Source organism: Panthera onca, chromosome B4 (assembly GCF_046562875.1).
Source record: "Panthera onca isolate mPanOnc1 chromosome B4, mPanOnc1 haplotype 2, whole genome shotgun sequence".
NCBI classification, from domain to species: domain Eukaryota; kingdom Metazoa; phylum Chordata; class Mammalia; order Carnivora; family Felidae; genus Panthera; species Panthera onca.
In genome coordinates, this window is record NC_138345.1 from 11,197,345 (window position 1) to 11,219,052 (window position 21,708).

General features: G+C 43.2%; 2 protein-coding genes across 6 annotated transcripts in view; both read left to right on the forward strand.

The window, feature by feature from the left end:
- The window catches only part of CDC123 (cell division cycle 123), a 57,240-nt gene extending 52,669 nt beyond the window's left edge, over nt 1-4,571 (forward strand). For all 5 annotated transcript variants that reach the window (XM_060659610.2, XM_060659613.2, XM_060659612.2 and 2 more), the window contains 2 exons: nt 3,304-3,441; nt 4,291-4,571. In XM_060659610.2, coding sequence (XP_060515593.1) covers nt 3,304-3,441; nt 4,291-4,317 — 165 coding nt within the window. In that variant the 3' untranslated portion in view covers nt 4,318-4,571. The remainder of the gene's footprint in view (nt 1-3,303; nt 3,442-4,290) is intronic.
- A 2,112-nt stretch (nt 4,572-6,683) lies between these two features.
- CAMK1D (calcium/calmodulin dependent protein kinase ID) overlaps nt 6,684-21,708 on the forward strand; it is a 501,767-nt gene continuing 486,742 nt past the window's right edge. The window contains exon 1 of the mRNA XM_060659603.3: nt 6,684-7,788. Coding sequence (XP_060515586.1) covers nt 7,685-7,788 — 104 coding nt within the window. The 5' untranslated portion in view covers nt 6,684-7,684. The remainder of the gene's footprint in view (nt 7,789-21,708) is intronic.

The following is a 21,708-nucleotide window of genomic DNA, read 5'->3' on the forward strand; positions in this document are numbered from 1 at the left end:
TGTCCTAATAGACAAACGCCTTTTAACACCATGTCTTCAGCCAGCCCTTCTGTCTCATCTTCACAGCCAGACTTTCTTTGAACGACACCTTTGTGTTGCTTTTTTCTACTTAGAAAATTAATACATGCCCCCTTTTTTTAATGTTTACTTTTGAGAGAGAGAATGAGTACAAGCCAGGAAGGGGCAGAGAAAGGGAGATAGAGGATCCGAAGCAGGCTCTGCGCTGTCAGCTCAGAGCCCGATGTGGGGCTCAAACTCAAAAACCATGAGATCGTGGGGTGCCTGGTTGTGGCTCAGTCGGTTGAGCGTCCAACTTCGGCTCAGGTCATGATCTCCCAGTTCGTGGGTTCAAGCCCCGCATCCGGGCTCTGTGCTGACAGCTCAGAGCCTGGAGCCTGCTTCGGATTCTGGGTCTCCCTCTCTCTGCCCCTCCTCGGCTTGCATTCTGTCTGTCTCTCTCTCAAAAATGAATAAACATTAAAAAAAACAACAACAACAACAAAAAAACCCCATGAGATTGTGACCTGAGCCCAAGTCGGATATTTAACTGACTGAGCCACCCAGGTGCCACAGCCCATGCCCATTTTTAAAGAGAATTCTGAAATTGCCCATAATCCTACCACCTTGAGAACCATGGTTTATATTTTTGTATATCATATTTGGTATGTATAACATATCTGTAAATATATATACAAACTTTTTAAATGAGAATGTACTACCTCCCTGTTACCTTATGTGTATTTTTTATATCGTTTTTACAAAGTCGTGTTTCTACCTGCTCATTTTCAAGCACAGAATTAGATTGCCACCCTTACCACTTCCGTTAACATCAGTGTGGGCATGTTTCTGTAGGCACCTACACTCACATTTCCCACTAGTGGGACTGTAGCAGCCTCACTCACGCTAGCGTGTGACCTGCTTTTTGTAGCTGCTCAGTAGTTGGGCATCTGGCGGCCAGCTTCCTTCCCTGGTCACCTCTGCCTGCTGCTTCCCACCTGTGCGCCCTCCACCCACTGCCGGGTGCCCCCGTCCCTGCCGCTCCACGGAAACCGCACCCAGCAAGGGCTCCACTGACCCGTTGCCGATGCCAGTGGACGATGCACCGCCCTTTTCTCACTTAACCCCTCGGCAAGTGTTACCCCTCTGGGTTTTCACCACACTCTTCCCTCGGTTTCCGTGACACAAGCTCTCCTCCCGGTCTTCTTTCTGCTTTTCTGGCGGCCGCCTCGCCTTCAGCACATCTTTTCTCTTGTCTTCGTCTGAAAGGCTTCTTTTCATCCTTTCTCTGTCCTGGGCCCTCTGGGGCCCTGTTCTGGATGTGGCTCAGATGGTTATTTTCCCTGTCACGGCTCTTGCCCTGCTGTGTCGTACTTCCCTGTGTCCAGCCTCAGATTGTAAGTTTCCGAGCACAGGGGTAGTATCTCTCGTGTTCTCTGCAGATCTGTGCGGCTTGGCACAATTCTGGCACAGCGGATTTTTGTGGAATTAACGAGTGCAGGAATTTTCTTTGTGCTGGCATCTTAGATTTGGGGGCCATTCAATCTGAGCGTCAAGGAAAGAGAATGTAAATTATTCAGCACAGGGTTATTTTTAAAGATGAGGGACACAGTCAGTGGATAGAAACAGTTTGTACAAAATTCACTCTATGATCCAAATCTTTTCTTTCTTTTTAATTTAAACAACATTATATTGGAGGTCGGGGGAGGACAGGGAACAAGAACTGGCTCCTGCTTTTTCCCCGGTGTCATGTCCTGCTGTCTCCCCATCCTTACTCCCCACCGCTAGAGAACCGGCTTTCCTTCTGGGCCTCGCAGTCCCCCCCTGGCTGTGCCCACTGCCTTTCAGGCCATACTCAGTCCCTGTCCGAGTCCCCAGACCTCACGAGGCTGCTTTCGTCCTGCTCTTCAGTCCCCGTGGCCCCTCCTCAGCAAGGTCTTACCATCCTGGTGAAGTAGCCTGTGTTGTTCTCCTCATATTATGGCACCCGGATGTTGTGTTTTTCTAACACCTCTTACTATCTGAAATGATCTTGCTGTTGTATTTATTTGCTTGTTTATTGGCTGGCTGCCAGTCTGGTTTACCAGTTGATCTCCTATACCTAGGACAAGGTGAGCACCACGTGGATGTTTCCTAAGTATTTGTCAGATGATTGTCTGTCATAAGATACGGCCTGCTTTCTAGGGCTCTGTGGTCCTGTTCTACTCCAGTTCGTGGGCTGTCTCCATCTGCTGGACCCCATTCATCCCTCACCTAGATATTTGCCACCCAGGAAGTCCAAACCCGAGGCCTTCTGTCTCTGAAATCCTTTTTTGGCACAAGGCAACGTGTAAATATTAAATACAAGACTCTAAGCAAGTACGTTGAAGAATGTGAAGACTTGTTAAATGTGAAACTCAAATTTGCAGTTTTCCATAGGTGTTGAGAGAGATAAATAAGTAAGTTAAATGACTAAGAGAAGCACAAAAGTATAGGGTCGAGGGCAGTACTTCTCCACTGTGCACCTGTACAAAATGATAATACTGAGAAAGCACTCCAGCCTGAGTGAGGTTGCTCAAGGCCAGAGAGAACTAGCCATAGGCCTCGGGCCCATTCCGGGGCTAAGGAACCCATAACCCATATGCAGGACGCAGTGGCTGGTAGCATTTAGGGCTTGACCATAGCTCTCCATGAGGACACTGTTTTCAGATACTATGTGTTTATTTTCCAGTGAACATGTGGAAGTATTCTCTTTTTTTTTTTTCCTTTTTATTTTGAGAGAGAGTGTGTGCATGAGTGGAGGGAGAGGACAGAGAGCAAGAATCCCAAGCAGGCTCCGTGCTGTCAGTGCAGAGCCCAGCATAGGGCTCGATCTCACAGACTGTGAGACCATGACCTGAGCCAAAACCAAGAGTCGGATACTTAACTGACTGAGCCACCCAGGCACCCCCATGTGGAAGTATTCTTAAAGTCTTGGTGTTTCTTTCACTTCAGAATCTTATTTTCTGGGGTACGTGGGTGGCTCAGTCGGTTAAGTGTCTGACTCTTGATTTTGGCTCAGGTCACAGTTGTGAGAAGGAACCCCAAGTCAGGCTCCTTGCTGGGAGTGGAGTCTGCTTAAGATTCTCTCTCTCTCTTTTCCTCTGCCCCCTCTCTGCTTGTTCGCACATGTGTACATACACTGTCACACTCAAAAAAAGTCTTATTTTCTTCCTTACCTCGTACAGAAGGGAACGTGAAATTGTTATACTAGCATCTTTATCACTTTGAAGAATAGACTTAAAAAGATAATTTTTCACAGACTTTCCCCTTTTTTTCTTTGTACAGGATTCTCCAGCTTTCCGTTGCACAAACAGTGAAGTGACAGTTCAACCAAGTCCCTATCTGAGTTACCGACTTCCCAAGGACTTTGTAGACCTGTCTACTGGGGAGGATGCTCACAAACTCATAGATTTTCTTAAACTGGTAAAGTATATATATACTTAGTACACATACGTATACAGCTTTGTTTTCAAATTTTCAAATTGACTTTGTAATAATTCCATTTTAGTTATATATAGTACCTAGGTTTTATTTGGTGATTATGAATTAATTGGGCAGAATTACTGAGGTCATCTTATAAAGAAATATATGAAGTAAGCTGAAGGAATAATTCGCTTAGAATGATAGGAAATGTGTTTTATGATGTTTATGCTTTTTGAATAATTTTCACAGTACTTCTGACTTCTTTTTTAAAATTTTTTTAGTGTTTATTTATTTTGAAAGATAGAACACAAGCAAGGAGGGGCAGAGAGCGAGGGAAACAAAATCCAAAGCAGGCTCAGGGCTCTGGGCTATCAGCACAGAGCTCAATGCAGAGCTTGAACTCAGCGAACCATGAGATCATGACCTGAGCCAAAGTCTCATGTTTAACTGACTGAGCCACCCAGGCGCCCCATAATACTTCTGATTTTGAAGGAAGTCTGTATACTGTTTTTGGGCTAAGAGAAGATCCAGCTCTCTGCTATGGTTATTCGGTGGGGGGGGCGGATATGTGTATTTGTACTTGTGTGTTTCTGTGTGGGAATGTTTGCGCATGTGGAAGAAAGTCAAGTATTCAAATAGCTGAGGGTAATGTGCCCAGGAGCCAAAGTGATAAACTGGTCCGATGAATTAGTTAAGGCATATTTTTCCGTCATGATTTTCAATCATATCTTTGACCAGGGCCTCTAGAAAATTATATTTGCTGACAGAAAAAGTGATCTTGGCTGAACATATCTGAACATATCTGAACTGGAATGTGCTGTTTTAATGTATCTTGGTTTCCCTTGACAGAAAAGAAATCAGCAAGAGGATGACTGATTAGAGTGCCAGAGTTAAGTCCGAGGTAAAGAGGAGACCACCTTGGTGTCAACAGGCTGCTCTGAGCTCGCAACTTCCTGTTCCCCCTCTTGGGTCAGGGTGGGAGACAGTGTGAAATCAATAGCTTTTTATATCCATGTATATTAAGCTGGAAGAAAATGGAGGGACTTTGCTACCTGTAAAAATAAATAATAAATAGATCTTAAACATAGGAAAGCATACTGTTCTGATGATAAAATACCTTCTGTGAAATACCTCACTCTTTTGACTCAGTCTGTTTAGATTTACCGATGTTTCTTGTGCTGTTTTTATACCTATTGGGTAGATGGGCGAATTTATATTTGTTATACAGAAATGGGTTCTTGTTTAATCATTACTTTTTCACAGAAAAAAGTTGAACCTTCTATTACTGTAGAAAATATTTTTCCTACTTTGAGAGAATTTTCATATAAGTTTTCTACTGGTTTATCTTTGGTTTGTGTGTCGGTAAAATAATACAGACTTGTCAAGCTATCACATAACCTTGAAAATGTCAGTATATTACAACTAGTCTAATATGTATTAGTAAAATGATCACAGAGTTAGAATTTGGCCTTTTTAAAAAATACCGGAATTTTGGGGAGGTCAGTTCACTTAGGCCACCATTTTAGTAATTATTCTTCAGTGCCCTAATTGATGATGAGGATATCATCAATACTAATTTACTTAGTACTTACTATATACTGAGACACTCTGCCATGTGATCTTTGTGTATTGTTTTACATTGTGGAACAGTTTGAAGGAAGTCATTCCTAGGGTATCTATGTAGTGTGTATGAAGGAATATTTTACTAGTTGGAGGTATGTTTTTCAACTTAGGAGAGCACATATGAATGTTCCCATAGGAAGGTAGGGAAATGGAGCAGAGTTTCCCCTTTCTGTTTGGTTAAGGCAGATTATACATAATGAAGAAAGGTATTTCTTTTTTGGTTATCTCAAATTGTAGCTTTTTGTGTGGTTTCTCAGTTACAGTCACTTGGATATTAGTATTTTAAATACAAAATACAAAGATCAACTTGTGATCTTTGTACTCAGTATATCATATGCCATTTCTGAGGCCAGTTGTCTGGAATTGAGGTGCTTTAAAATATTTTTGGTTTTTAAATAAACTGCTCATGAGGGACTTAACTCATAATGGAGGGATTTATAATCATGAGTTGATTTAAACTTAGCTCTGGAAGCAGGCTTCGTCAAGGTGGTATTTCACCAGCTCAAAAGAAAAAAAAATAGTTGATATATTTTAATATCAATTGAAAAAAATCGGACTGTAAGTAATAAAAAGACTGAAGCAAAATTTGGCAAATATTTTATAAAAAGCACAATTCTTGGTGCAAAACTCACTAAATTTTTGCATTAATTTTCCTGAGGCATTAGTGGGTTCAACTCTCACTTCACTTTTAAAAATGTGACTTTTCTACATTGTCCCCTTAGTGTATTTAATTTTCGCTGATTATCCTGATGTGAATAGTAAATACAGGATAGTATGCAGGAAATATTCTCCTCGGTTGAAATATCATTTTTGCCTCCTAAAGATTAGTTTTGAGTATCTTTTTATTTTATTGGCATTATCTGTCCTTTTTTTGAGGTACTTCAGGTTTGTGCTTGAATTTAGAAAGTGAATTCATTAGCTCGGTTCTGAAATCCTACCTTCTGAAGAGAAGACCTTGCATGTGTTTAGTCAGGTTGGGACAAACATGTTTACTTTGTGCTACAGAACGGTAGCATGTAGGATGGGCCTCCAGTATAGCGCATGTTGCCAAAAAGTTGTGTTTTTTTCCGTTTCTTTTTAAATGTTTATCTATTTTGAGAGAGGAAGAGGGAGTATAAGCAGGGGAGGGACAGAGAGAGAGGGAGAGAATTGGAAGCAGACTCATTGATGTCAGCGCAGAGCTCGATGCTCACAAACCATGAGATCATGACTTGAGCAAAAATCAAGAGTCTGGCGCTGAGCCACCCAGGCACCCTCAAAAGTTCTGTTTTTAAGTCTCGTGTTGATGTGCATTTTCTGAGTTCTCATAAAGTTTTCCCATCTACGCAGTCATTTCTCTTTCTGATAATTGAGGACTGTGTCAAAAAAACAAACAGAAATGTTACATGATTGGGTTTTTTGGCTTGCTTTCTTACCTATAAGTTAGGTGAATAATAACCATAAGTTCATGCATTTGTTAAATGAGAGCCCGTGCAACACTTTTCATATAGTGTGTTGTACTTACTAAGCCCCCCAACACACGGTAGCCGTCATTATCATTATGCTTTGCAGACCTAGTACGCTAAAGGCAAGTTCGTTCGTTTTCTTTCTTTCTTTCTTTCTTTCTTTCTTTCTTTCTTTCTTTTTTTTTTTTTTTTTTTTTGTGGGTTTTTTCTTTGAGAGACAGCACATGCGTGTGTGCCTGTGGGAGAGGGAGAGCGAGAATCCCAAAGCAGGCTCAGCGCCATCAGCGCAGAGCCAGATGCGGGGATCCATCTGGCAACTGTGAGATCATGACCGGAGCCTAAATTAAGAATTGGGGCCCAAGCGTTGGAGCCACCCAGGCCACCCGAGGCAGGTTGTTTTTTAATAGAATCAAGAAAATTTTGAGTGGTGGAGGACTTTAGAGATTGTTCAGCCCAGTTTCTTTTCCTTTTATCCTCCTTCCCTCCTCCCTGCCCTTTTTTCCCCCTCTTTCTTCATTTTTTAACACAGCAGAAAACTGCTGCCTAGAGAAGTTAAGACTTGTCCAAAATTGTAGCAGAATCGGGGCCATGAAAGAACTTTTCTAATGCTGTTCTCTAAGGGTTTTTAGCCTAGTATTTTCTATAGATAAGTTTCATCCAGAACAAATTATTAATTTAATAATGGAATTTTCAAAAAATTTTTTGAGGACACAAGGTTACCTTAGTTTCAGGTGCACAACATAGTGATTCCACAGATTTATACATGATGTTGTGTTTACCACAAGTGTATGTAGCCAGGAATTTTTTTTTTCCCCAATAAAAGTAAGTACAAATTCACCTCACATTTGTGTGGAAGAATTTGATGAAAAGAGTGCGGAAATCAAATGAAATCAGTGTCTTTAAAAGATGAGTTCAGTTTCATGTTTATATTAACCAGGCTGATCTTGAGAGGTGACGGGGACTTTTGGACATTTTAAAGACAGAATTTCTCTGTGATTGTTCCTTGGTTCCCGCGTGGCGCTGGCTCCTAGAACACAGCGTCGGTGAGGAACGCCGGGAAGTGATGGCGGGCTGGCCGCGCACACGCAGCGCGGGGGTCCCGCGAACGCGCGGAGAGGCGTGCGAAGGACACGCGGCCGCATAGAGGCGGCGGGCAGCCCGCGGGTCTGGCACGAATGCCCTCGAGAGCACGCAGTCACACGCGGCTCTTTTCAGTCAAGGGAAACCAAACCACAGCCACCCTCGCGAGTGCACACAGGCTGCGTGATAAGCCCGTCAGGTAAGCGTGCTGCCGCGGCGACTCGTCCCTCGTCCCTCGGGCCGTCCTGCCTCACGGACCCCGCCAGGTGGCCCAGCAGCCGCGGAGGCGGGCGCTGTGTGTGGCGAGTAAAGGGCTGTGGACAGAGACGTCCGCTCTGGTGAGAAGGAAGCCCCGGGGTGGCGCCAAGTAAGGGCGACCTGGGGCTGAGGAGAGCCCAGCCCAGTCTTGAGGTGGGAGTGGGGTGGGGGCAGGGCAGGGACGCCGCAGGCAGCGGGGGACCACGCGCAGGCGCACGGGAGACGGGAGAGGCCGCGGGGGTGGAGGGCCAGGGACGTGCCCAGCGTCTGAGGTGTTAGGATTTCACGCTCACGGCCCCCGCGGGGTGGGAAGCCGGGGCGGGGTTTTAAGCGAGGAAGAGAGATGGTCTAGTTTAGGTGTTTGAAGTGCTTTTCTGGTTTCTGTGTGGAAAGCGGATCAGTCGGGAGAAGGGTGCCTCATGGTGAGAATATGTCTCCGTCGACGGGCCGATGGGGGCGTGGCCGAGGGGGGGTGTGGGCGGCGGGGGGGGGGGGCAGGAAGGGTGGGAATCGGGAAATGGGGGCGGCCTCGAGGGGAACCCAGAGGACCAGTGGTTGCACGGCCGAGGGGGAGGCTGGGCGGCAGGGAGGGGGCGGGAAGGGCGGGAGGAACCGGCCGAAGCCCAGGTTCTGGGTATGAGCCGTCAGGCGCGACGTAATGTGGTTTGTCTAACGGGAAAGACGAAAAGACGAGGGAAGTCGAAATGCTGGTCTTAGACACGAACTCGAGATTCCAGTGACGCAAACAAGGAATGTGGAGACACATTGGATTCCACCGTTGGAGCTTGTGGGCAAGGAGCCGTGGGGGGCGGGAAGGCACGCAGGGCGCCCGCGTCGGCGGTCCAGCGATGGCTCTGTGTTCAGCTGGGTGGGACACGGCTACGGGGTTGAATATACCAGAACAGTCGTGCTTATGTATTAGGAGTAGTAAGACGACTTACTGTGGGCAGTGTGAATATAGAATGGTTACTCTTACTGACTTGGACGTGTCAAGTACAACTCTCTCTCTTCACACAATAAAGTTGATAATATATGGCAGTATAATTATGTTGAGATTCTCTGAGCATTATTAATTTTATGAAAGCCTCAGCGGGAACCACATATGACTTACATTGTATTTGCTGCATCACTGATTTTCTTTCTTTTTTTTTTTTTTTTTATAAAACTTTTCCCCCTACTTTATTTTTTCCTTTTCTTTTTTAAAAATTTTTATTTTTTAAAATTTGTATCCAGATTACCATATAGTGCAACAATGATTTCAGGAATAGATTCCTTAGTGCTCCTTACCCATTTAGCCCTCCCCGCCTCCCACAAACCCCCCAGTAACCCTCAGTTTGTTCTCCATATTTATGAGTCTCTTCTGTTTTGTCCCCCTCCCTGTTTTTATATTATTTTTGTTTCCCTTCCCTTATGTTCATCTGTTTTGTCTCTTAAAGTCCTCCTATGAGTGAAGTCATATGATACTTGTATTTCTCTACTTTCACTTAGCATAATACCCTCCAGTTCCACCCACATAGTCGCACATGGCAAGATTTCATTCTTTTTGATTGCCGAGTAATACTCCATTGTATGTATATACCACATCTTCTTTATCCATTCGTCCATCGATGGACATTTGGGCTCTTTCCTTACTCTGGCTATTGTTGATAGTGCTGCTATAAACATGGGGGTGCATGTACCCCTTCAAAACAGCACACCTGTATCCCTTGGATAAATACTTAGTAGTGTGATTGCTGGGTCATAGGGTAGTTCTATTTTTAATTTTTTGAGGAAACTCCTTACTCTTTTCCAGAGTGGCTGTACCAGCTTGCATTCCCATGCATCACTGATTTTCTTGACTCTTTGAGACTCGTGTTTAATACGTGGAGTTCTTAGGTGGATTATCTCCCCATGTATTATTCATGGACTTTTAGTCAAGTAAAGACTTAAATGGATTTCTCCTGCGAATTACAAGTGGCCCTCGATTCTTGAAAAAACGTCTATAAAATGTCAGCACTGACTTTGGAACCAGGCAAGCAGCTGAGGAGTCAACTACCCATTCATAGTTGTATATACAAGCAATCATTGGGAAATTGAGTGTAAATAACCTTACAACCTTCAAAATGAGCTACTGCGATGCTTAATAATTTGAGGAGAAATGGATTTCTCTGAGAATCTGATGGAAGCTATGGGCTTGCCTGAGGTGGTCTTAGACCCCAGATTAAGAATCCCTGGTTTGAAGCCACGTAGGATCAGACTGGAAGCCAAGGCTTCTATAGTTGTAAGAATGGGACCATTTCATAATGTGTAGTGTACCTGCACTTTTAACTTAAGAGTTTCTAACTTTACTAGTTTCTAACAATGGTGTTTATGTAATTAATTCATTTATAGTGCATCCCCTTCAGATTGTCAGTTCTCATAAAGTAAACTGTGTGTTAGAATTCAACCAGAGAATGGGGCCCCTGGGTGGCTCAGTCGGTTGAGCGTCCAACTTCGGCTCAGGTCATGATCTCACAGTTCCTGGGTTTGAGCCCCACATCGGGCTCTATGCTGATGGCTCGGAACCTGGAGCCTGCTTCAGATTCTGTGTCTCCCTCTCTCTCTGCTCCTCCCCTGCTCATGCTCTATCTCTCTGTCTCTCAAAAATAAACATTAAAAAAATTAAAAAAAAAAATTCAACCAGTGAAAAAGAACCAGTATGAAATACATATGTACATGCATTCATATGCATATGTAAAATCTCCTTACTGCATGTGTGTTTATATGTACACACATTATATACAGACATATATAAATAGATACATATGTGTGTGTGTAAATACAATAAAAGATTTTATTACAAGGGATTGATTTATGCAGTTGAGGTGCGCTGGCCATGCAAGTCTGAAATCTGTAGGCCAGGCTGGAACTCTGTGAGCATGAGTGGAAGCTCTTGTCCACAGGTAGATTTTCATTTCCTCCTCTCAGGAAAGCCTCAGCCCTGCTTTTAACACCCTCCAACTGGTTAAGTCAGGCCCACCATGATATTCTTCCTTATGTAAAATTAACAGATAGGGATTTTAGTTAGTTCTGCAAAAATCGCTTCACAGCAGAACCTAGGTTAATGTTTGAGTAACACTGGAGAGTCATCGCAGACTGGATAAGAAGGTTGCATTGTACTTTAGAAGCTAATTCTGGTGATGGCTTATAATAGATGTATTTCAAGAGTATACTGTGTGACTTAAGTAATAATTCTGATTGTGTTTAAAAGAATGACTGGGGCACCTGGGTGGCTCAGTCAGTTAAATGTCCGACTTTGGCTTAGGTCATGATCTCATGGTCTGTGGGTTTGAGCCCCACATTGGGCTCTGTGCTGACAGCTCAAAGCCTGGAGCCTCCCTTTGGATTCTGTCTCTCCCTCTCCCTCTGCCTCTCCCCCACCCACACTCTGTCTCTCTCTCTCTCTCAAAAATAAACATTAAATAAATAAATATATAAATAAAGGAGCAACTGATTATTCACTGGGATAGGTGTTATCCTTGGAAGCAGGTGGTTTAGAGAAGACTATATACTTATTTTGTGATGCCACCACCACTCCAAAAGTCTTTCCTTAAATTTTTTGGGGAAGTTCCATCAGATCCATTTATAGGCCACAGAAGAAAATCTACCTTACTGTTTCGTTCAATACCTTGTTTTTTTGACCAAAAATGTTACACAGTTCCATATCACTTTTCTTTCTTATTCATCAGAAATGGTTCAGAATTTTTCCAAAATTCACATGTCATCCTCAAGAAGCCTTAATCCATTTTATGCGCCACTAGGACATTAACCTTCCTTAAACACAATTCCAGTCATTCTAACACTTACAGCCTCTCAGCTTCCCATTGCTTGCAAGTTAAAGTACAGGCTTCGGTGGGCATCCAAAGCCCTGTGCAGTGTTGCCTCAATCTGTCTTTATGGGCTAATTTCATCCTCACCAGCACATACTGTTCTCCAGCCAACCTAGATTACTTGATATAGCTGAGGATGTCCTTATCTTTCTCATCTGCTCCCTCTGCTGTGCCTCCCCGCCTTACCCCCACTCACCTCCTGCCCAGTCTTCTGGTTATTAAAAGCCAGCCTTCACAGACTGGCTCAAGTGGTATGTTCTTCATGAAATTATCCAGAGTTTCTTCTGTGCTGGAATTTTCAAGGCACTCTGATATTACTGTTCCTCTTACATTTAGAACCTGATGCAGTCTTTGTAGGATGTAGCTATCATGATCTTTCTACTTATTATAAACTTAGGGCAAGAATGGAATCCTTGCTTTGCTGTCTCCCAGTGGTCTGGTACTCTGTCTTGGCCAAATGGAATGTGACTTAACATCATTGAAGGTGATCTGACTTAGATGCAATTCAAAATGAGTTCCCTAAACACTTTCCACAACAAGAGCATCACCCAAACTAATGCATCACTCTCAAGGTCGACAGTTTGAATAATGCCAACACTCAATTATGTATGTTCATCTTTTTTATTCACCTTATAGAATCACTGCTCCAAAAAGTTACTAGAGTTCTTGTCTTCCCTTAACTGAACCAGATCATCAAAACCTATTGCTGATATCTCAAGCCATAGCATTCATGATAGAGCATGTGCTGGCCCTTAAACTGTGAATAAACTCTGAGTATTTCTGCCTATTCTAAAAAAAATTCTGTAGAATTTTAGTATATTCTATGCTTGCTTGCTCTTCATCTTTCAGACATTTGTACCCCTTTCTAGTCCCCATCCCCAGCACTAACAAGCACTGTCTCAGTATGAGGCGGGCACAGACAGAACTGTAGCCACTGCCTGGGGGGGGCTATACCTTCCATATGTTTAAAAGTCATTCAGAACGGTAACCTCTTAGAAGGAAGTTCTGTTTTTGTTTTGTTTGTTTTACATTGAAGTGAAAAATCATGATTGTGGGTTGTTGAATGTCACCACAACCCTAGGAACCAGACTGCCTGGTTTAGAATTGGCTTTGTTACCTGCTGACAGCCCAGTCCAGGGCAAAGTACTGAATCTCTCTGGCCCTCTGGTTCCCAGTCTGCAAAACAGAGATGGCAATAGCACCTACCTCTCAGGGTTGTTTCTAGACGTCATTGTAGGACAGTTCCTGGCATCGTAGCCCATGTTCAGTATACACAAGCTCTTACTTGCTATATTATTACATCACTGTCGTGTGATTTCAGTGAGCTGTTAACTTCTATATTATAATAATCCAATAATATTTTCTGCTTTCTGCCTTTCTTTGTTTGTGGGAAGGGTTCTAATGAGAGATCCCGCTGTGTTTATTTTCTCCATCCTACCTGCATACCCAGCCTTTGCCCTTCCACAGCATTGCCTTCAGTGGAACCAACATTCACACAGCTTCCCAAGACTCTGGTTTCCTGAGTGTCAATGTGTGCATTTCTGGAGCCACTCCACTTGGCCTTGGACAAGGAAGAAGCAGCATGTGGGGTAAACGTTTAGTTGAGAATAGAACAGATATATCAGAAATGCTTCAGATATAATTATATTAATGCAACAAAATAGTGACTGAAACAAATACACCCATTCAGGAGACACAAGAAATGACCAACCTGGAAATAAAAAATTCTAGGATAAAGGAATGCCAAGTGCTTTGTGGACATTACCTAATTTTTAAGTCTATAGCTATATGAATTAAGCAATAATTTCTCCCATTTTACAGAAGATGAATCTGTAGGTTTTGGTCTAGATAACAAGCAGTATGTTAGACATACGATTCAAACCCAGATATGCTTTAGACTAAAGCCTCTGTGATTCACTATGTTCTACTACTTCAAAACCCACAGAATAATAACCTGGAGTCTGTGCAGGTTTATCCAGACTGTCTTTAATCTGTGGCCCTTTTAATTTTCCTCTACAAGTAGAGTATATAGAGCGTTCTTAGAAAATCCTGGCGGAGGCCGTTGATAGAAATGTCTCCTACTTTCACGAGCTAGACACCAAATACAGAACAAATTTGGAAGCATACAGAAAGAAACTTGAATCTCCTCTGTACTTCTGGGACAGACTGCTTTCATTGTTCTGTTTCAAGAGTTAATGATTCTCTCAGCATACCAATCACTGCCCACTTAAATCAGGTTGGTTCACTGTACTTCCACAGTGAAATTCCAAGAGGCCCACCGTTCCTCCCGGTGGCCGGGGCGACAGCCCTTCCAGAGAGCATGTGCTCTGTCCTCTGGACCTGACGCGCTCCCTCTGCTTTGTCTTGGTTCTGTAATTCAGTGTCAGTACTCATGGCTCCATTTGTGTATTTTTATTGTGTGCCCTCAGTTAAGCTTTTGGCTTAATGCCATCCCTTCTCCTAAAACAGTAGTAAAGCTATCCATTACACGACTGGGTGTTGTACTCTTGTGTTCTTGTTCTAAATAAATTGTGATTGAATACATAGTTCACCTTTCATTACATTTGGAAGAAAACAGTGGCACACCTACCAATCTGAAAGCTTATGTGTTGATACTGGGCACTTTCTTCTTGCTCTTCAGCACTTTAGAGTGTAAGCATGATGCACCTGTGTGGCTGCTGGGAATAAGCCTCAGGGCCGGTGCAATATTTTAGAATTTTCACTTGTTTCTAGGTCTTAGGTTACTATATATTTTTTCCCTGCTGATTTCCCTTTTATTCTGATTCCCCTGGACTGGTAGGAGGTGATAGTCCCTGACCTCGAGGAGGTTTACAGTCCAGTGGTGAAATAGGGACACACACACAGAATGTCCAAGAAAAGATAGGTAGATACACATATGTGTTAACAGCCAGAGAGCAGTAATTGAAGATGTGCTTTGATTTATAGTTGGTTTTATAAGGTGTGGAAAGTGAAGTTTTATAAATTAAAGGTTGGTTTAATATAATTTATTGAGTTTATGAGAACAGGACTCTGTAGTTAAAAAAATAAGTCCTCCTGGGGCACCTGAGTGGCTCAGTCAGTTAAGTGTCCGACTTTGGCTCAGGTCATGATCTCACGGTTGGTGAGTTTGAGCCCCACGTCGGGCTCTGGGCTGACAGCTCAGAGCCTGGAGCCTGCTTCAGATTCTGTGTCTCCCTGCATCTGCCCCTCCGCTGCTTGCACTCTGTCTCTCGCATTGTCTCAAAAATAAATAAACATTAAAAAAAATTTTTTTTTTAAAAAGTCCTCCCAATATGTCTCATTATGCAGATACCTATTCATCAAATGATCAGTCCTAAATGTGGTTTGTTGCATATCTGTTTTCTTTAATTATTGGTTGTGATTGGAGAATCAGGGTACAAGAGGATACTGTGTGGGTGCCTGAACTCTGGTATACAGTGGTCTTCATGGAAGATTTGTGTGCAAAGCATTGAAAGGCTTTGGCACACTACCTTCCTGCCTGCATTTATTTGCAGTTCACAGGGTATCTGACTGCTAAGAAGTTCAGCCAACCATTTCTCTGAGCAGGTAGAGGCTCGTCTTTCTTTTGATGGGATAGATTTCTTAAGAAGTAAGCCCATCCTTAATCTCATTGAGTTCTTTCCAGTCACATCATTGCAAAACATTGGGCTAACAGACATGGTTCATTATTTACCTTCCTCCCCAGCTCCCAGCCCCAAATGAGAAGGGAGGGGGAAGGGAGCAGTGGGGCAAGAAAGAACACAGAGGTTGTATATGTACATGTCTATGGACACATGAACTCAACTGTTAAAGTTGATTTGCTTCGGTGTGCTAGGTAGGTCATGAGTTGGGAATAAGGATATGCGCTGGGAACGTGAAGGAAGAATCATCAAAAGATAGGATACTACAGCTTGACAGATGACGGGGAACAACCTAATCTCTGTGGAAACTTTTCAGCGGGTCACAAAGTAGAATAAACAGCAGTGGAGCAAGGCCAGAACACTGGAGGGTTTTACTCCAAACCATCATGCCAGACTCACAACACTCACTCAATAAATTATAGGTCTTTTTCTTCTTTCTTCCTCTTTCTGTTCCCCCACATTTGTTCCCCTTTTTTCCTCCCAAGAAGTCATATTGTACAGCCACAGTTTACAAGCATGGCCCATTTTTGGAGTCTGAGGAACTGGACAGGACTATACCCAGCATTATACATTGATTCTTGAGGAAAGAACTGACAGCTTGCTCTTTAACGGCTACAAATTGCTTTGTTAGATGAAAAGTGTTGTTGCATCGATGCCAAGTAACATTATTGCTTTTAGAGGTGTTTGTTGTCAGGGTGGCCAAGGGCATTTATCTCTAGGCCCACTGGAAGCCCACACTTCCCCAGCCAGAATTCATATCTGTTTCTGTCACGTACAAGAGAAGCAGAGCACATGCATTGGAGACGCTGAGAGCATCGTTGCTCTTAGTTTTTAAAATAAAGTGGTCACCCCAAAAAAGAGGACATTAGGTAGGGACATGGGAAAGAAGGGATGGAAAGACATATTCTCAAATACTCTTCAGTGGCATCTGAACTGCCAGGGGATTTAGGGTTGGAGAAATAAATGGAGTGGGAAGAGACACAACATTTTTAAACAGATGACTTAAAATCCAGTCCAGAGCAAAAGGATCATGAGGACCTCTTCCAATAAGTTAGTAGGTATGAGAAATGAAAGGGTGCAAGGCTGTCACCATCACCATCTGTTGTTTGAAATGGAAGTGAGAGTTCCTGGGGTGAGCACCTTTAGAAAACGAGATAGGGGTAACTGGCTGGCTCAGTTTGTAGAGCATTTGACTCTCGACCTCAGGGTTATGAGTTCAAGCTCCACATTAGAACTTTCTTTAAAAAAAAAAAAAAAAAAAAAAAAAAGAGATAAAGATCCCAGGATATGATACGCTCCCAGGATTTTGAACGCAAAATAAAGCTGTGGTGGCACAATTTGAATAATGGGAAGAAATGTGGTCAATCAGTAAAGAAGCTTCGGTTGCGACAGAAACTAGTCCTGATTAACCATAGGAAGGAGGATGTACTGGAAGGATTTGAGGTACCTCAAATTTGCTGAGACTTCACAGCAACGCTGAATAAACAGGGACCCAAGCAGTCTCAGAGATCTAGTGGGGAGTGTCACCAGGACTCAGCCACCAAAGAGATTGTGGCTTCTGTCCTGCTGTTAGTCTGCTCTAGACCCAGAATCCCAGGAGAGAGAGTCTGACGGGCCAAGCTTATTAGGTCAAGGGGAAATGAATGCTATTGATTGGAACAGTCCTGAATGCTATTGATTGGAACAGTGTGGACAGTAGCTCTCCAGAAACTGAAAGGACGAGGGAGATGCAAGGCACTGCGGTCTTGGGAAGCTCTCGGGGAAGAGAAGGCACAAGGCCCAACATTTAAGCAGTGGTTGGAACCCCAAGTCAGGGTGGGACAGAGCCCTTTGATTGATAGGCCCAGCAAGACTGCATGCTCTGGGGGAAGGGAAGTTCCTCAAGACAAAATAGGAACCGGCAAAGGGACGGGGTTGCAGGGTGACAAAACAGCAGAGACCCACTCATTCCACGTGTGCGGGCGATGGGGAAGAGAAAGGGCGCTGCATGGAGACATCTTGAGATTCTTACCAATCCTTGTTGGAGGTGGGGGGGGGCAGTACTCCGGGGCCTCGGCTGCATCAAAGCCTCTATTCTTCCCTATTCTCTGCCCATTTCTCTTCTCTGTCGTGTGCGGTTTCTTACCTGATGTCTGCTTCCATGTTCCGATTTTACCACAGCGTGTGGAGTAGTTGTTACATACGAGACGTCGTGCTAAGCGTGAATAAATAAGACATTACCCCTGACTTAAAATCTCATAGAAGGAAGCATACATTTTAGCCAAATTTATGCTTATTAGTCCACACCAACAATTTCTTTTATGCATCTATTTTTTTGTTAATAGTATATGCCCAGAACATCAGCCTCGAAACCTTGGGAACATTTACAACTCCACCGTTGTCTTACTCTCTCATATTTATAATCGCTTATCAACTTACCCACCTAGCCAGTCCTACCAATGCGTCCTTCCCGACCTCACAGCCCTGTGTGCGTTTCTGGGTTGGTGCCACCACGTGCAAAGCCCTCCTTCTCTTACACCCATTTTTCTGGAATAACCAACTGGCTGAGTTGGCTAACTTGGTGTCTGCCTTCCTCCCACCTTTCTGGGCTGTACACAGATTCCGTAAGCGCTTGCCTCCAGGAACTTCTCTCTGACCCATCCATGCAAACTTATCTTCCACTATTCCCAGCACACTCACACCCTTCCAGGCAGGTGGGTCTTCTCCTTGTCCTTTGGATATCCCAGGTTATTGCTTTCCTGCCCCTGCTCATCTCCTCCTCCTCACCTGCACCACCCTCCTTTATTCATCCACCTGTTCAAATCATCAGTTCACAGCCCAGCCATGCATTCTAATCTCCCGGAGAGGGTTGTTTCTGCTTGTTTTGCTTTGTTTTTGTTTTTTATTTTATTTATTTTTAAAAATTCATTTTAATGTTTATTTTTGAGAGGGAGAGAGACAGAACATGAGCAGGGGAGGGGCAGAGAGAGAGAGGGAGACACAGAATCCAAAACAGGCTCCAGGCTCTGAGCTGTCAGCACAGAGCCTGATGCAGGGCTCGAACTCATGAACCATAAAATCGTGACCTGAGCTGAAGTCAGATGCTAAATCGACTGAGCCACCCAGGCACCCTTTTGTTTTTGTTTTGTAATACCAACGCATAGGACCCAGCTAGATCGGCCAGATACTTCTAAGGTAGTGCTAGACTTTAGATGACTAGTTGAAATGCAGGCCCACTGCCCAGTGTCCACAAACCAGTCCTGCTCCTGAAGCTCTCCTAACACTGCAGCCACTGTGCCTTTGTTCCCAGTCTTTCTCTGAACTTCTAGAAAACTACAGTCCACTTTGTCCAAAGCAGTAGCTACATCCCTACTTTACTGATTATATTTTTTTCCTGGTTGTCTCTGGTGTTTGTTTATACCATAAGCTCTTTGAGGGAAGGAGTAAAAGGCTTAGGCAATTAGTAAGCTCTTCCAGATAGTGAAATATCAAATAGATGGAGGTCAATCCAAGAATGTTTTAGATTACCATGAGTGGGCAGTGAAGTGTAATGAGCTGAATTCTGTCCCTGCCAAATTCATATGTTGACTCCCTAACCCCAGGTACGTCCAAATAGGAGTTTGGCGATCAGGCTTTTTAAAGAGGTCATTAAGTTAAAATGAGGTGGTTAGGGTGGGCCCTGATGTACTCTAACTGGCATTCTTAGAAGAAGAAGAAATGTGGACATACATAGACACACACACACACACACACACACACATACACACACAGGAAGGACCAACTGAGGACACAGGGAGAAGAAGATAATCTACAAACCAGAGGGGCCTCAGAAGAAACCAGACCTTCTGATCTGGGACTTCCAGCTTCAGAACTGGAAGAAGATGACTTTCTAGTGTGTAAGCCCCCCAGTCTGTGGTATTTTGTTACGGCAGCCCTAGCAGACACATGGATGAAATAAGGGGGCGGGGAAATTAAAATAATGTGTTTGGGGAAGATATTCTAAATTATACTTATAAGCTCTTGAGCTGTCAGACACCACCCATTAACAGAATCAGACACCACTGCGGGCTGCCCTCCGAGGCCACAACCCGATGCAGTCATCATTAAATGTAGGAACGTCTTCACAAAGGGTATTAGAAACACACCCAGCAGAGAAACGTCTGCACCTGGGAGGCTGTGTGTGCAGTTCAGGTGAGGTCCTTCCTCAAGTAAGAGACTCAAAGCAGCAGGAGTTTTATCTGTGTCGCTGGCTTTGAAGAGGCATGCCACCATGCAGCCACCTGGAAGCGAATCCTTCTTCAGTCAATGCCTGGATTTCAGCTTCGTGAGGCCTTGAGCAGAGAGAGGCCAGACAAGTCCATGCTTCTGACCTCCAGAAACTGTGACATGAAATAACTGTGTGTTGTTTTAAACCATTAATTTGTGGATATTTTTTACACAGCAATAGAAAACCGGGGCTTCTGGGTGGCTCAGTCAGTTAAGGGTCCGACTTTGGCTCAGAGCATGATCTCACGGTTCGTGAGTTGGAGGCCCGTGTTGGGCTCTGTGCTGACAGCTCAGAGCCTGGAGCCTGCTTCGGATTCTGTGCCTCCCTCTCTGTCTGCCCCTTCCCCACTCGCGCTCTGTCTCTCGGAAATAAATAAACTTTAAAAGAAAAAAAAAAAAAGAAAGCTGATACAGAACTTACTTACTAAATCCTGGAAGGTTTGAAAGCTCAAAGTTGTTTAGTTTTTAAACAACTAAAATTTAACATGGCTTTGTATGCCAGAGAATAAATTTATGGAACCAGTTATCCAAAGAACCCGTGGAGTCAAAACAACAAATAGGTCTTAGAAGGATTTCCAGGAGATCATGGATGACCTTTTTAAAAAATGAGAGCTTATTCTCTACCTGCTTCCAAAAATGATTGAGGTGATTTTTATAGGGCTTGTTTAATGATAATTAAAGAGACAAATAGAAAATAATAAACCTTGGAAGATGAGGAATGGACAGCATGAAAAATCTTGGCCGAGTATTGTAAGAACTTTAGCTTTGAACTTCTTAGAAGTCAAGATACTTTTGGAGGCATCTGGGTGGCTCAGTCAGTTAAGTGTCTGACTTTGGCTCAGATCATGATCTACCAGGTAGTGGGTTCAAGCCCCATGTCAGGCTCTGTGCTGAAAGCCTGGAGCCTGCTTCAGATTCTGTCTCTCTCTTGCTCCCTCTCTGCCCCTCCCCCATTCATGCTCTCTTTCTCTCTCTCAAATATAAATAAACATTAAAAAATTAAAAAAAAAGAAGTCAAGATATTTTTAAAGAGGTAAAATGATAAACTACAGCAGGGTTTCTCAGATCTAGGTGTACATTGGAATCCCTTGGAGAAGTTTTTAAAAACCATCAATGCCTGAGTCCTGTGCACAAAGATTCTGACTTAATTGGGTACAGCATGAAGACTGAGTCCCAAGAGCCATTCGAGCTGCCCCAGGTGATTCTAATATGCACCCTTGGTGATGAACCACCAAAATGTTATTTTTATTATCAAACAAAAGCATCCATCCTGATTTGTTAGGAGAGATACATTATCTTTTGGGATTTTATTTTGTGAAACTTGTATAATGGAGAATGTCTTTATACTTTTATGCTTAAGTAGTTTTGCAGAAAACACAAAGACATTTATATGGTCCTTTCTTTTAAAAAGTTTTTATTTGAGTATAGTTGATAGACAAGGTTACATTAGTTCAAGTATACAAAATGGTGATTCAACATCTCTATATACGATGCTGTGCTCGCCACAAGTGTAGCTATCCTCCTCCCCCATCACCATACAATGCTAACACGGTACCACTATGTTCCCTAAGCTGTGCTTTTGATCCTGGTCACTGGAGGCCTGTATCACCCACTCCCCTTCATCCATTTTGCCCATCCCTCACTTCCCCCTTGTCTCTGGCAACCGTCAGTTTGTTCTCTGTATTTATGAGTCTGGTTCTGCTTTTTGTTTGTTTATTCGTTTGTTTTTTAGATTCCACAAAGGAGGAAATGATACGGTACTTATCTTTTTCTGACTTATTTCACTTAGCATAATACCCTCTAGGTCCATTCATATCGCAGATGGCAGGATCTCATCCCTTTTGTGGCTGAGTAATATTCCATTATGTATATATAACGAAATAAAAGATATGTATGTCACATCTTTATCCATTCATTTATTGATGAACACTTAGGGTGCTTCTATATCTTGGCTATTGTGAATAATGCTACAATAAACAGAGGGGTGCATATACCTTTTTGAATTAGTGCTTTCTATTTTCTTTGGGTAAATACCCAGTAGTGGAATTATTAGATCATGTGGTAGTCCTATTTTTAATTTTTCGAGGAACCTTCATACTGTTTTCCACAGTGGCTGCACCATTTTAC